This window comes from Podarcis raffonei, chromosome 17 (assembly GCF_027172205.1).
Source record: "Podarcis raffonei isolate rPodRaf1 chromosome 17, rPodRaf1.pri, whole genome shotgun sequence".
Classification (NCBI taxonomy): Eukaryota; Metazoa; Chordata; class Lepidosauria; order Squamata; family Lacertidae; genus Podarcis; species Podarcis raffonei.
In genome coordinates this window covers 6,044,395-6,059,539 of record NC_070618.1, presented here as the reverse complement: position 1 = coordinate 6,059,539, position 15,145 = coordinate 6,044,395, and the positions used below count along the sequence as shown (strand labels likewise).

At 41.7% G+C, this 15,145-nt stretch overlaps 1 protein-coding gene across 4 annotated transcripts in view; it reads right to left on the bottom strand.

Annotated features, from left to right (window-relative positions):
* Positions 1–800: 800 nt before the first annotated feature.
* ZCCHC7 (zinc finger CCHC-type containing 7) overlaps positions 801–15,145 on the bottom strand; it is a 124,049-nt gene continuing 109,704 nt past the window's right edge. For all 4 annotated transcript variants that reach the window (XM_053370527.1, XM_053370529.1, XM_053370530.1 and 1 more), the window contains exons 7-9: positions 5,629–5,724; positions 2,232–2,349; positions 801–1,409 (exon numbers count right to left, since the gene is read on the bottom strand). In XM_053370527.1, coding sequence (XP_053226502.1) covers positions 946–1,409; positions 2,232–2,349; positions 5,629–5,724 — 678 coding nt within the window. In that variant the 3' untranslated portion in view covers positions 801–945. The remainder of the gene's footprint in view (positions 1,410–2,231; positions 2,350–5,628; positions 5,725–15,145) is intronic.

Here is a 15,145-nt window from a genome sequence, read left to right as displayed (position 1 = left end):
ATACTTCTTACACAATCATTATCTTTATAACTTGAATAGCTATCTCTATGAAGATTTAATTAACTATTTAAATTGGGTTTTTTAAAATAAAAAAATAATAATTTAACTGCTTTGTTTGTTGGCAAGTTAAATATATTAGGAGACAACCATGAAGTCACTTACTAGTAAGCCCCTTGAAATTCAGCAGGAGAGCACCTGAGAGGCTGAGATTTCAGAATTGAAGCCTTCCTACATAAAAGACTAGCTCTTACAACCAGACTTGCCAGTCCAACTTGTGCTGATGCATCTATGACAAGTTAAAGACACTTCAGCATATTCCTCAAGGCAGAAGAATGCACAAGAAGGTGACATCATGGATCAACTCTGGGATGAAAATAAATTAGGATGTAGATGAGAACTCTCTTCAGTCTCCTGTTTCCTAGACCTGTTTCACACACCCTACAGAAGCACCAGCAGAAACAGCATGAAGTGATTCCTGCTGTCAGGTTGTATGTAATTCTGTTCCCATTTCTGTCAAACATGTGAAGCAGCTTTAAGTCAATTTGTTCAATATCCACGCCCTCTGCGAAGTTCTTCTCTAAAGCCTGCATGCAAATAAATCACATGTGCTAAAGAGAAGTGCTTTAACAAACAGCAGGATTTATTTTTTTAAAAAGAGAAAAAAGACTGTATGCAACACAGTGGACCAATCCTCATTTTGCTTTGATTCTGTAGCACAACCCCTTACCCCCTACGTTCAATCCAAATACAGAAGTTGTAGAAAACAAGTACAATGTATAATCTCGTATACATTAGCACAGGCAAACTCATTGGGTTTTGTTTTTTGTTTTTTTGTATCCCAGCCTGCACTTATGGATGGTTTTATGTTCCACGGGGTGTGGGTGGGTGATGGTGTGAAAGCTGTCTCAAGCTTAATCCCCAACCCCACATCCACTCCCCCTTCCATCACAAATTGGGTTTCTGTTTCTGTTTTGATTTCTTCTTCCTCTGTTTTATCAGGAATAAACTCTCATCCCTGGGAGAGCTACCACTTGTATTCTTTCTCCGTTTCTTCTTCCTCTTTTTTGCTGTCTTCAGAGGAACCTGAAGGATTTCTGCTTGGCCTCCATTTGCTGGGAGGCCAAAGTTGCCCTGTGCCCTGGTTTTCCTGCTCTTTTTAAGAGCATCCCTGTTACCACCTCTGGGAAAGTCCTCTTCCATGTTATAGTTACTCTGGACCACTTTCTTATCCTTCCTTCCTTTGAGTATGTTGGCCTGGGACATTTTCTTCAGCTTTTTATGATGCTTATCTCCTTTCTTGTCACGGTCCTTTAATGTTTTCTTCTTTTTCTTATGGCTCTGCAGTCCCTGGCCATTGTCTATGCGTGGTCTCTTCAGAGCCATTGGCACAAGGCCTGCATCTTGAAGTTCTGAAAAAAGTAAGACACTTGATGATACTTAAGAGGTCAAATGATTGATACACACACACACACACACACACACACACACACACACATTTACTACTGTTTATAATTTGAAGTCTTTGTAGGGCACCCTGCATGCAAAGTAATTAAGCAGTTTGATGAAATATGGATACTCATCCATTCTTTAGGTCAGCTGCAGCCAGAAACTATGAGCAATGTTAAAAATCTTTTACAGATATATCATTGAGTTCATACCGATCTTAAGTCCCCCAAGCTTTATAACTGTTAGAGCTATATGCTCAACCTCAAATAGGAAATGTAATGGCAACAGTTGCCAATATCGCCCAGTAAAGTAGTTGGAAGTTATAGGCAGGTTTCAAAATAACATGATTTACCTTTTATCAAAATGCCAACTCTGCATTCCAGTGTTTTGGGAATAAAAAGCCACAAATTTGAGCACCGGTTGAAGAGTTCAGAACATTTCATCTAAATGCAGCAGCTCAAACATACAATGAAGCTAAAAAAGAACTCCAGTTTCTCAGTGAAGATCAAATGTGGCTTGAGTGCTCAGTAAATCATCCCATAACTGTAAAATATTTCTCCTCTTCATTTATGTACTCTGAAGCCTGAATTTCAGGCAGGTCTGTCTGGAGCCATATAATCAGAGAAGGTAAATACTTGTTTCATCCTGGTTCTGAAATATCCCCACTTCTACTCCTTTAAATTATCCAGATTAAGTCAAGAAGCAGCAAACCTAACAGCAGCCGTGGTTAAAGAGGAGCAAAACAAAAATGTGGATTTAGAAAGCTCAACAAATTTATATCATACCTTGCACTTTTTTCTTTATTCTCTGACGACGCCTCTTGAAATCGTAATTGCTATCATAGTAATAGATGAAGGGGGAAGTAGGAAATGTCCCTCCAAACATCCGCCTCTCTGAACATTCCTGCAAAGTAATATTTTAATGGCAACTTTTAGGCACATTTTCTCTTTCTGCTAGATTCAGTAATTCAAACCCTATCCAGGAAAACAAGCCAAATGAACCGACATCAGTTGGTTTTGCTGACTTGGGGGTGAAGAGATGGTTGATTGATAACTTACTTTAGCTAATATCCTTATGTGAAACCAGAGGTGGCTGGTCTACAAGAGAAATGCATTTCTATGTTTCTGTTTGAGTATCATCACCAACTAACTGTAAGGGTAATATTTGGTGCATACTTTGGAGGAGGTGAGCTTAGACAGTAAGTTTGCTTTTTTAAAATCTTAATTTATAGGAATATCCTATCCTGACGTTCTGATATCAAAAAACACACAAACAGTTCACATTAAAAACAAACCACAGTGGTACCTTGGAACTTGAACGGCTCCATTCTCAAACGTTTTGGCTCCCGAACGCCAAAACCCAGAAGCAAGTGCTCCAGTTTTCCACGTTCCTTGGAACACAAACGTCCTACGCGGCTTCCGCTGAGCAAAAATCTAGCTGTCGGCCAATCGGAAGCTGCACCTCGGAACTCAAACGTTTCAGAAGTCGAATGGTCTTCCGGAACAGATTACATTAGAGTTCCAAGGTACCACTGTATCATAAAACAATTGACAGACAGGAGAGCTGATACCTGAGCCGGAGGTCAGGTTTGACTTCAAAACTACCTGTAACCACTGCAGGTTTGAGAACCAAATTCAGTGGTCTGCCTCCAGAGACTGATGGGAGCCAGAAAAAAATCTGGAATCCTTGAAGAAATAGCCTGCAGCCTTAGCTACTTGGAAGTCTGAGGCCAAGCACCTGTTCTCTAGCTTCTTGCAGAGAAAGGCAACTGGGAATGTTGAGAGAACTGAGGCAAGTGGAGTGCCTCCCATCACTCCTGATAGCACAGGCTACATCATCTTGCTGCTGCTGAAGGGCATACATCAGGACACACACACTTAATTGGCTTGAAGGGCCAGGTGTTTCAAATGTCTGGGGATGGAGGAAAAAGAACATGCAGACCAGGTTGGATGAATACATCTCCCTCTTCATGCTGAATACTCTATGCTTCTCCCTGATAGGTCACCATCAATAAGCAAAGGGCACGTGGAATGAAAGATGTAGGGTTTGTTTGTTTTTTAGTGAAAACCATGTTTCAAACATTTGAAATCTGTTGGTAGCAAATTTACAGCTGAGTGTTTCTGAAAAGAAAGAATTGCCAGTGACTTTCCATCTGTTTGGAGCACATGTTTTCTAAGACCCCTTCTCCCCTAAATACTTTCAGATAAGACTACGTGAAGAAGCATGGCTAATCTCTGATGGCTGTGGAACACGCTCCCCCCTCTCCCAGTGTCTTCTTGGAGATGTTGCACAAAGTCTAAAACTTATGCCACAGACAGATGGCCTTTGTGCCCCTCAATACGTTGACAGTAAAGCCCTAGTGGGTGAAAAAAGCACAAGCCTCCAGAAGCAAGAACTCCTGCTTTTTCCTTTTCTTTTAAAAAATAATAAATCACTGCACTGAACAACCATCTCAATAGTGTATGACACGCACTTTCTCAGACCTCTCTCTTTCAGGTAAGCTGCCACACACTTTGTACTGTTAAATACTCTGGGGGATGCTCCTTAGCACCACAGCCAACACACAGAGGACGGAAAGCTCAGCCTGTTACCAACACACCTGAGAAGCGTTCTGTCTGACTGACAGCTTGGAATGTGAATGCAAGGCACATCTACAAATCCTCTACTTTCTTCAGCCTAGCAGCAGTGGGCACAAACTCTGAATTGCTACAAGAGGCCCTTTGCAATTTAGGTAATGTTGGGGTGGCTCTTTCAATTTATAGTGTTGCCATTTCTGAGCACATCTTTGAAATGTTCCATAAATGTTAACTCTTCTCAACAACTGTCTCTGGCTTGTCCCTTTAACCCTCTAGTTGCTTTTCAAATAGGAATACTCCTCAGAGAGCCAGTGTGGTGTAGTGGATAAGAGCGGTAGTCTCGTAATCTGGGGAACCGGGTTCACTTCCCCACTCCTCCACATGCACCTACTGGGTGACCTTGGGCTAGTCACACTTCTTTGAAGTCTCTCAGCCCCACTCACCTCACAGAGTGTTTGTTGTGGGGGTGGAAGGGAAAGGAGAATGTTAGCCGCTTTGAGACTCCTTTGGGATATCAAATCCAAAAACAACAACTACTACTACTACTACTGCTCAGATCCCTGTTCTGAGGAGAAAATGTTGAGCCTTTCTACAGAAACAGATAGGGAACCCATTAGAATTCCCCACCAGACACCTCACCACTTATGGTTGGAATTGGGGGAGAGGGAACTGACAGATAACCTCAAAGATGACAAAGGTCTGAAGGAACGTGTATCCCATCAACACAGGAAGAACACACTGGATTTGCAGATAACCACCACCTGCCATCCCACATGAGCAATGACATCACACAAATCCATAGCTCCACTCCTTGACCTAAAATCCTAGCATTTCAGGGCTGGAAAACAAGGGGGAAGGGGGTACTCTGCCATCTGTAGTGGATCTTGACTTTATTTGCCGCAGCCCTGAGTGATGAACACAACCTCCCCAAACCTTGATTAAAATTCTTTGCACCGGCTGATAGGCTGTGGGAAAAGGGACATATCCTCAGCCATCAAAGCAGGAAACCAGAAACCAATTTTATCACATTGGAAAACATCCACTCAGCTCGCCAAGCATTACTGGAGGCTAGTGAAAAAAATGTGTAGGTGGTTGGTGGGAACTGAAGGAAAAAAATGGAGCACCTGTAGCAGATATTAGGATGAGGGCTCAGTGTGCACAGGCTACAGAGTCTGCAGAGTCTACAGAGTCTTAAGTTTTTCCTGCTCCTTATGCAATCGTTTGGCAGAAGACCTGCCACTGAGGGGTTGCAGGGCAGTACTGACAGATTCCTTGATATCTCTGGAAATAAACCCTTTAAATCAGGGCGTGAACTTGAGGAATTCCCTCTGGGTAGGCACCACCCCAGGATCAACCACAGAAAATGGGGAACTCACTTCTTCCCAGTTCACCTGTGAGATGAGCAAGGCTGCGGCATCAGGGTAGGTTGCCTGGACCCAACAGGCCAATATGGGCATCAGACACATCTTGCCCATTATTCTGTGTTGAAATTCCCAACTAGCCTAGCTATTCTGAGTGGCTGAAGTCTCTAAACTGCTGAGTAGTGATCAATGCTTTCTTCTTAGCAGAATAATCAGAAGCAAAGTTAGACCCTGCTAGGACTTACATATCCATAATGGCCTTGCTCTGCACAGTTGTAACAGTACACGGAAGCAGAATGCTCAACTTGTGTTTCAGCCTGCTTCAGTGGTCCCGGCCTGGTCTGCAACAGAAAAAATAGCAAGAATTACGCATAGCAAGATCCCAAATACAACTAATTAAAATAATTTAGCAACACACACCTACAACCTAATCAATAACAGTACAATTAGAGATGTCACCCACTTCTAGATTTTGAATTGACCTCATTTATCAGCTAAGGCTGCGTTTCCATACACATTTATCTGGAAGCTAGACTAATTGTATGATCATGGGGTCTTAGCCTAGATGTAAATTCTGCTAAAAGTGCATGAAGTTCTAAGATCTGTCTTGATGCATTTTTTTTAACAGCACAATCTTTAAAATGTGTACTTGGAAACAAGTCTTGTTGAGTTCAGTGGGGCTTATTCCCAGGTAAGCTGTGTAAAACTGTGACCTAAGTATCTTTATACTGTTTAGGGAACTTACAGCTAGATCCTTAACCTTTTCAGAGTTATCTGCTTGCACTAGCTGTCTCTGATGAACAGGTCCTTAGATTCAAGGGAGAGAAAGAACTACTTCTGACACCCTGGAAAAACCTTGTACTCAAGGTAAAGGTAAAGGGACCCCTGACCATTAGGTCCAGTCACAGATGACTCTGGGGTTGCGGCACTCATCTCGCTTTACTGGCTGAGGGAGTCATGTGGCCAGCATGACTAAGCCGCTTCTGGCGAACCAGAGCAGCACACGGAAACGCTGTTTACCTTCCCGCCAGAGCGATACCTATTTATCTACTTGCACTTTGACATGCTTTGGAGCTGCTAGGTTGGCAGGAGCAGGGACCGAGCAACGGGAGCTCACCCCGTCACAGGGATTCGAACTGCCGACCTGATCGGCAAGCCCTAGGTTCTGTGGTTTAGACCACAGCACCACCCGCGTCCCACCGCGTCAAGGTACACAATACTAAAAAGACCATGTGCTGAACTTGGGATAATACAGGAGTAGTCGATGTGAGGCCATCCTGATATTGTTGGACTCCAACTCTCATCAGGTCCAGCTAGCCTGGTCAATGGTCAGGGATAATGGGAGTTAGAATGCATCAACATCTGGAGCGGACTACATTGGCTATCCTTGTGGAAGGCAACTTCTGATTTCTTAAAATAATGCTTGGGGTAACACAATATTAACTTACTGTAAAGAAAAATCATCTGTCTTCTATTTTATGAAATAAACATATATCACTGAACCTATTCATCAGCGCGATATATAGCCCCCCCCCCCAATCCTCTTAGCCACTCCTAAAATAATTGTATGGAATATAAAAAAGGGTAAATAAACCTATATCTGTAGACTAGTGGTACATCTAGAGTTTTATGATTCTATGTTCTGTTGAGTGCAAATAGCAGACAGATTAAAAAATTGCTGCTTATCAATGTTTTTGTTCCAGAGCTGCTTATTTTAGTAAACTGGTAATAATGATTGGAAATACTTCCAACCAATATTATCCTGCTCCCCACCGTATAGAAAGCATAGCAACAATTTTTTTTTCATGGGGACATGACTGTACATCAGCAACTGGAAGTAGAAACAATGGGAGGCTGCTTTTCTGTTCTATAAATCTTGCAAAAATCCTTAAGGAGTTTTGGATGCATGAAGAATGTGTGTTCGTGCAACATCAAAAGATGTCTGCAGGGCACCTCCTTTTGTTTATGTAATAGAAAAGGTCAGATTTAAGGAGACAAATTAAATTGAATACTTGCTATTCAGATTAACTATGCATATCTCCCTACAGCTGTCCAAAAGGCAAAGGAGAGGGGGGAAAGAAAGAAAAGAAACCCAATATGTTGTCAAGCTCACTATATTCTCATTATTTCAGATTTTAAAAAGCATTTAAGGCCTTTGATCCAATAGGTACAAAATGAAGTATTCATGATAGTAGCTGCTCTGTGTTATAGGATTTTTTGTTACAAACATTTAAATAATCTATATTTTGTAGGGTGATATCTTGAAGATTACTTCACTATCAATATATAGAAGTAATAACCCAGTAGATAGCATTACCTATGAAAGGTCCATCCCATCTGCTATTCTTGCTGAAAGCTTTTCATGCACCAGTAAACTCAGTAAATATCAGAAGATAAAGCATAAGCCTACCACGCCACGGATTTACTCCTAATGTCTCCTCAAAGTGCAGCCCCGATGCAACGATTACAAATGATTTTCTTCTAATGTCATTTTACATAACCCTTTTTTCTGCATGAGTAGTTAGTGCGGAATGAGTGAATGAATGAATGAATGCCATTAAAACAGTTAATCATTATCTGGGACACTGGCCTTCCTCCCTTCTCTGCAAGGAATCTCCATGACAAAGGCCAAGAGATCAAAATGCCAGGGCTGCCTCCACCGCCTATTTCTGACAGTAATTTTTTATGCAAATGGAACTGCTGGCCAGCTCTTTCTGTGACCTTGAGATGCCCTTATCTTAAACTGACTTTGATCCAATGAGGTCTTGCTTTTATGAAGCTCATTACTTCTTAAGATATGCATCTGACTTAAATTTCACTAATTAAAAGGAATTGCCTATTCACATTTCCCCCCCTGTTCTATCTTCCAACTACACACGTACACAAGGAAAAAAACCAGCATGACATGAAATGAACACTAATTTCTTTTCATTCAGATGTGATTGGGGAGAAATTTGCTCAAGAATGATGCTAAAAATTATTTATTATATTTACACCCTGCTCTTATGAGTCACTCCCAAACAGTCTCCTATCCAGATTTCTGTTCAGGTACATACCCACTTAGCTGCAGCTTCAAGCACTCCCACAGCATTCAGTGAAAGCACACTACAATATTCCCACAGCTGACCATGCAGTATGAGATTTGAACAACACTTTTGGCCAGAATCCAAAAAGCTCCTTTAGTCAGATCCAAGACTCCAATGACCTGGATTGCTCTTTTGACTTTTTCCCATTTAACCATCGCCTCCTGTGTCACACTGTGTCACAGATAATTTTGAAATTATCTGGAATTCAGAAAACAGGTTGGTATGAGGATGGACAGGTGTACTACTGCCAGGGTGTGGGGGAAGAGACGCGAAATCATTCACAGGACACATGAAGACAGTCCACATTTTCCCAGCTTCTCCACAATAATATAATGGCCTTACTGAACTCAAGATACACTACATCCAGGGCATTCCCCCGATCCACCATGTTTGCAACTTGTTTTTGAGAAAACACCCAGCTCTATTTCTCCTTTACATCTGAAGGTGAGGCAGTGGAAGTGCTGGACCAGTGTCCTGCCTGGGCAATGGACTGGATGAGAGCCAACAAACTGAAACTCAATCCAGATAAGACTGAGACACTGTTAGTGGATGGTTCCCTAGACAGGATGGGTAGGAGATTGCCTGCTCCTGATGGGGTTACATTTCCTCTGAAGGAACAGGTTTGTAGCTTGGAGGTACTCCTGGAACCTCTGCTGTTGCTTGAGGCTCAGGTGGCCTCAGTGGCACTGAGTGCCTTCCATCAGCTTCAGCTGGTGGCTCAGCTGCACCCCTATCTGGACAGGAATAACCTAACTACTGTTGTCTATGCTCTGATAACCTCAAGGTTAGAATACTGCAATGGGTTATATGTAGGGCTGCCTCTGAAGATGGTTCGGAAACTTCAGCTAGTGCAGAATTCAGTGGCCAGGTTGCTCACTGGGGCAAGACAGTTTGAGCGTATTACACCAATCCTGGTCTAACTGCACTGGCTACCAATTAAGTTTCCGGGCCCAATTCAAAGTGCTGGTTTTGACCTATAAAGCCTTAAACAGCTCATAACCGCAATGCCTCAAGGACGGCCTCTTTCCATATGAACCTGCCTGGACCCTGAGATTAGCTTCTGAGGCCCTCCTTTGTGTGCCTCCTCCCCGAGAGGTCCGGAGGGTGGCAACATGAGAACAGGCCTTTTCTGCAGTGGCTCCTCATCTGTGGAATGCTCTCCCTAGGGAAGTTTGCATGGGGCCTTCATTATTACACCTTTAGGCACCAGGTAAAAACATTCCTTTTTAAGCATGCCTTTGGTTGATTTGATTGACATCCTATGTCCTTTTAAAATGTGGGGTTTTTTTTGGGGGGGGGCGTTATTGGATTATTGTTTTTATTTTGATTATGTATTATGTGGTTTTATATTCTGATTTTATTCTGTGGACTGCCCTGAGACCTCCGGGTATAGGGCGGTATATAAATTCAAAAATTATAATAATAAATAACACTAAACCCAAATCTCATAAAACCAAAGCTTATGCAGCAGAGAAATGTTTAATGGCAAGATTGTGAAAAAAGAATAAAACACAAAAAGCGGCAATTGCTTACTAATCTTCCAAGATCTCCTGAATCTGAGGTTACAGTCTTGTGACATTAATCAGTTTATACCAGCTATCATTCTGCTGGTAAAAAAAGGTAACCTGGCATCACTGTGAGTCAGGTGATGGAAATGTTAAGGGCAGGGAAATAATAATCTTATCCATCCACCAAATCCATTTCCTCATCTCTGCTCTACATAAAAATAACAGTGAAAGCATTTCCACTTGTGCCATGTGACTCCCCCCTCTCCAAATCTGCTGTGGACAGTTGGTGGAACCCCCAGAAGGGATTTAAGGGTCATGCAGAGGGAAGCCCTGCTGCACAGGAGGAAATTCTTATACCGATGGGAGGCTTAAAGGTAAAGGGACCCCTGACCATTAGGTCCAGTTGCGGACGACTCTGGGGTTGCGGCACTCATCTCGCTTTATTGGCCGAGGGAGCCGGCGTACAGCTTTCGGCTCTGGCAAACCAGTGCACGGAAACGCTGTTTATCTTCCTGCCGGAGCGGTACCTATTTATCTACTTGCACTTTGACATGCTTTCGAACTGCTAGGTTGGCAGGAGCAGGGACCCAGCAACGGGAGCTCACCCCGTCGCAGTGATTCGAACCGCCGACCTTCTGATCGGCAAGTCCTAGGCTCTGTGGTTTAACCCACAGCGCCACCCGCGTCCCTGATGGGAGGCTTACTTAATGCTGTATTACTGGATAAAGTCCATAAGCCCAAACTTGAGCTTTGTTTGCATCAGAATTTTTGCTATGAATTTTTGCTTATCTTAGCCAACAAATATGAATCTGAACTACACCATCCTTTACTGGAACAATCTTGAAATCTACGTAGCTGCAGCTATCCTCCTGTAATGTGGACAGAAATCTCACAAGTGGGACATAGTGAATGTCGCCTACATACAGAACTGCTCAGACTTCCTTTCCTACTTTCTTGTCCCATCTCCCTGGTTTCAAAGGTGAGGCCTGTGGGTTATTATTTTCCCTCTCTAGATTATGTTTTGGAAAATTTCAGAAATTCATTACATGAATCCAAAAAAATTTCCAGGAACAGAAAACTTTATGAAGTTTCCTTTTTGTTGGAGAGGGGAAAGTAGTTCACTTCAGGGTAAAACTCCCACTGCTATAGGCAGAGCCAGAATTTCCTTCAGACAAGAAGCTGAGCGATTCTCTCACCCTCTCAGACTTGGTAATAATTAAGCCTAAGGCTAAACTTTAAAATACAGTTATTCATGACTTGTAATAACTATAACAGTTAAACAAACAAAAACAGAAAAAGTTTGAATCTACTGGTTTGGGTCCTACCCTCTGAAGAACCATAAAAAAATCTTACTCCATCTTCCATGTGACAGTGCAACAGATATTTGAAGATGGCTATCCTATCACCTCTCAGTCTTCTCTTCTCCAGGCTAAACATACCCAACTCCCTCAATCGTTCCTCATAAGGCTTAGTTTCCAGTTGGAATCTGACCAGGGCATTTTTTACTTCTCACTCTCACTTCCTATATACAGAATACTCTGGCACTATCTTCAGTACGAGAATCTTCATCCCAAAGTAAACTTGCTCTTCCCTACCACAGAAATGCTTTTAAGAAGACAAACCTGTCAGGCCCAGGAAGATGCAGATGACAAGCTAAGATGGCACACTAGATTGGAGTGAAGTAGAATGTAACATAGCCATAGCTTTGGGATTACAGTGGTACCTCGGGTTACATACGCTTCAGGTTAGATACACTTCAGGTTACACACTCCACTAAGCCAGAAATAGTACCTCAGGTTAAAAACTTTGCTTCAGGATAAGAACAGAAATCGTGCGGCAGCGGCAGCTGTGGGAGACCCCATTAGCTAAAGTGGTGCTTCAGGTTAAGAACAGTTTCAGGTTAAGAACAGACCTCCAGAACGAATTAAGTACTTAACCCGAGGTACCACTGTATAGTCAGCTAGCAACTTCATGTCCGGCATTGTTTGGGAAGTCTAATAAACTTCCAAATCAGTGCAGTTTTAAAATTAGGTGTTAAAATCAGTGGAATTCTGAAAGTTTCAGTCTGCCATCTTGATTCAAAATGATATCCAATTGTATCTAAACATAGACAAACGTGCTCCCTGATCTCAGGAACCATCATGCAAAATTTGGTTGCAGTATCTTAAGAAGTGTCCAAATTCACAGCAAACAAGCAACTTTCCAAAATACAGCAGATTTTTCTATCTAAAACAGTATTCCACCAGCCACAACTCCTTGCTTTCACTTCATTTCTAAGGCATTTTCTCCTGAGAATCCTTAAAATGTTACAGTAGCAGCACCTTTTTGTGAACTCTTTCCATTGCGTTGCTATCATGTTTAAAAGTTTACAGGAGGCAGTAGACAGCACATGGGGAAACCGCAACCTTTCATTTGGGAAAATCCTAAGCATTATATGCTAACCAAATGGCCCTCAGCTGAAACACAATTTGCTCAGAAGGGCTCTGAGCAGGAGGCAGTGACTGTCATGTGTAAGCCCTCGCCTTTCTCCAGAAGATTAATCCAGACAGACCACACAGCCTGAATGAAATAACGCCACACTACAGTATAGACTCATGCACTTTCTTCATGCCATTTCTCCAATCTGAGTGTGATAGGCAGAGAGAAAGAAGAAGCAGCGGCTATGCATTGGCCAGGCAAACGTATGGTGGTGAAGTTGCTGTAAAAGATGGAACTAGAATGCGAAAGAGGGGAGAAGCTGTAAAAGATCTGGATAACTATAGTCACTGGAACCAGGAGTCTCAAGTTATAACTTTCCCCACCCAATGAGCTCAATTTAAAGATTATTGGACAGGCCTGCAAAACTCTTTTTTTTTAATCAACATTTCCTAGACACCAGATAGGAGGGCAAACCTGCTTCCTAACATATGCAGCAAATCGGGTGCCAGTCACCAAGTACAACTTTTTAAAGGCGCCAAAAGGTGCCAGCTATTTTGCATTCCATCCTGATAATGAAACCTTCAGTGGAAACTAAATAATTTACCCTTGAAACTGATATAAAGCACCATATTTTTCGCTCTATAAGACGCACCAGACCATAAGACGCACCTAGTTTTTGGGAGGAGGAAAACAAGAAAAAAACTATTCTGAATCCCAGAAGCCAGAACAGCAAGAGGGATCGCTGCGCAGGATGAAGGCTCCCCCTGCCCTGAAGAGGCTTCACGTGGCTAAGCCAGAAGCTAGAATAGATCCCTCTTGCTGTTCTGGCTTCTGGAATAGCTGCACAGCCTGCATTCGCTCCATAAGATGCACACACATTTCCCCTTAATTTTTAGGAAGGAAAAAGTGTGTCTTATAGAGCAAAAAAAAAGGGTATTCATCTTGATGCAGTTGCTCCATTCATCTCCCCAGTGGAGAGCTCCACGACTTTTTAAGTTAGACTTTGGTCTAGTTCTTGAGGACTGGTCTGCAGAGCTGATTGGTTCAAGAACAGCTTTCATTGACTTGATAAGGAGAAAAAGATTGGTTGAGACAAGCTGAAGCAAGCAAAAGTGCCTCTGAATCATCAAAGACTCTCCACACACACTATTATGGTAATGTAACCAGTGATGCACCCGATATACATTATATGTAGAGCACCTAAGGTATGGCTAAGTATCAAGCAATATCTTAGTAGCTGATGTCAGGTGCAAGCAATTAACAGCGAGCAGAAATTCTGCAGAATGGAGCTTGTGGTTACGAGCCCTGCTGATACACGGCACACGTAAATGAGCCTGAAATGTGCATAACCACCATAGACAATTAAGATGATGCAATATTTAAGAAGCAACTTTCTAATAGTTAAAACCGTCTGCCTCTTATATGAAGGACAAATCTGTGACCCATACATGTTAATAGCAGGTGCACCATATCATGGAAAGTAGAAACAAGCAAATTACTCTATCTCAAATAACACTCCATTAAGTATAGATGATGAACTATATCATCCTTTTAGGAGACATACTACATGGGTCATTTTTTCCAGTTTAAAAACTGCCAATACCAGATATAATTTAATGTCATAATTGTGTACTTTCTTTGGACGGGTGGGGGGGTTTGAATCATGTCACGCACCCAATAGATTCCCACTCCACTGGGTAATTCCTTAATTAGGGAGATTTTTGAAACATGTATTATGTACACAACAGACCGGAACAGCTCCTTTGGATGTTTTTCTCTTCTTTTTCAGTCCTATTGAGTGATTGCATCATTAAGTCACACATGCTACAAAATAACAATCCTTTTGAAAATTCATGAAAAAGAGCTGCTAATTTATAGAAGTGTGAACGTCAATATTTTGACTTTAAGGTAAAAGTACTTAAAATGTTAACAGACTTGATGTTTGATGTATTTAAATTAAACTTTTTTTTTACTATAATAAACCCAATAAAACCCAAAACTTTCTCCAGAAAGGTTTACATTTTTCCTTCATAGATTGCATTCTGGTTGTGAACTTTGATCTGAAGATTAAAGCTGGGAACGGTTCCATGTAGTTATGACCAAACCCCAGAAGTAAAGGGCTCTTATGGGAAATGCTCAAATGCACCTGAATACTCTCATAGAGTGGAGTATGATATTAGGTTTTGTTTAAATGGCAGGGTTTTTAATTGGGCTAGAACTTGCAAATGGCCAGAAAAATGACATGTAAGTTGTTCAATACATAGTACAAGTGGTATGACACAATAGCTTCTACAGAATAGACATTACATAATGAATTGTAAATAGATGCAAATTATAGCAGCTACCACTATGGAAAAATGTTAAAATCTACAGAGAAAAAGCCACTGTGAACATAATCTTTTGAAGCTTACATATATGTAGCACTCTCAAATATTGATTTGCAATATCACCCCCCCCATACTGAGAAATGCAAGCCAACTTCTAAATGCTCCAAAATCTTCATGGCTTAAAAAGCATCCTAATTTTCCCCAAAGGTTGTGCCACATACTCACTGGTCCATAGCTAATTTTACATGGAATGAAAAGCATTATTTAAATAGGGTGGTGCATTAAACTCCCAACCATTTCCTATGGAGCTCTCAAGCTCCAGACCTATCTTTCCTCTATTTTAATTTTAAAGTAAGTTAGCAGAGGCTTCCTGCTTAATCCCCAGAGACTACCTGTACAGTGACATAAACACACAAATTTATG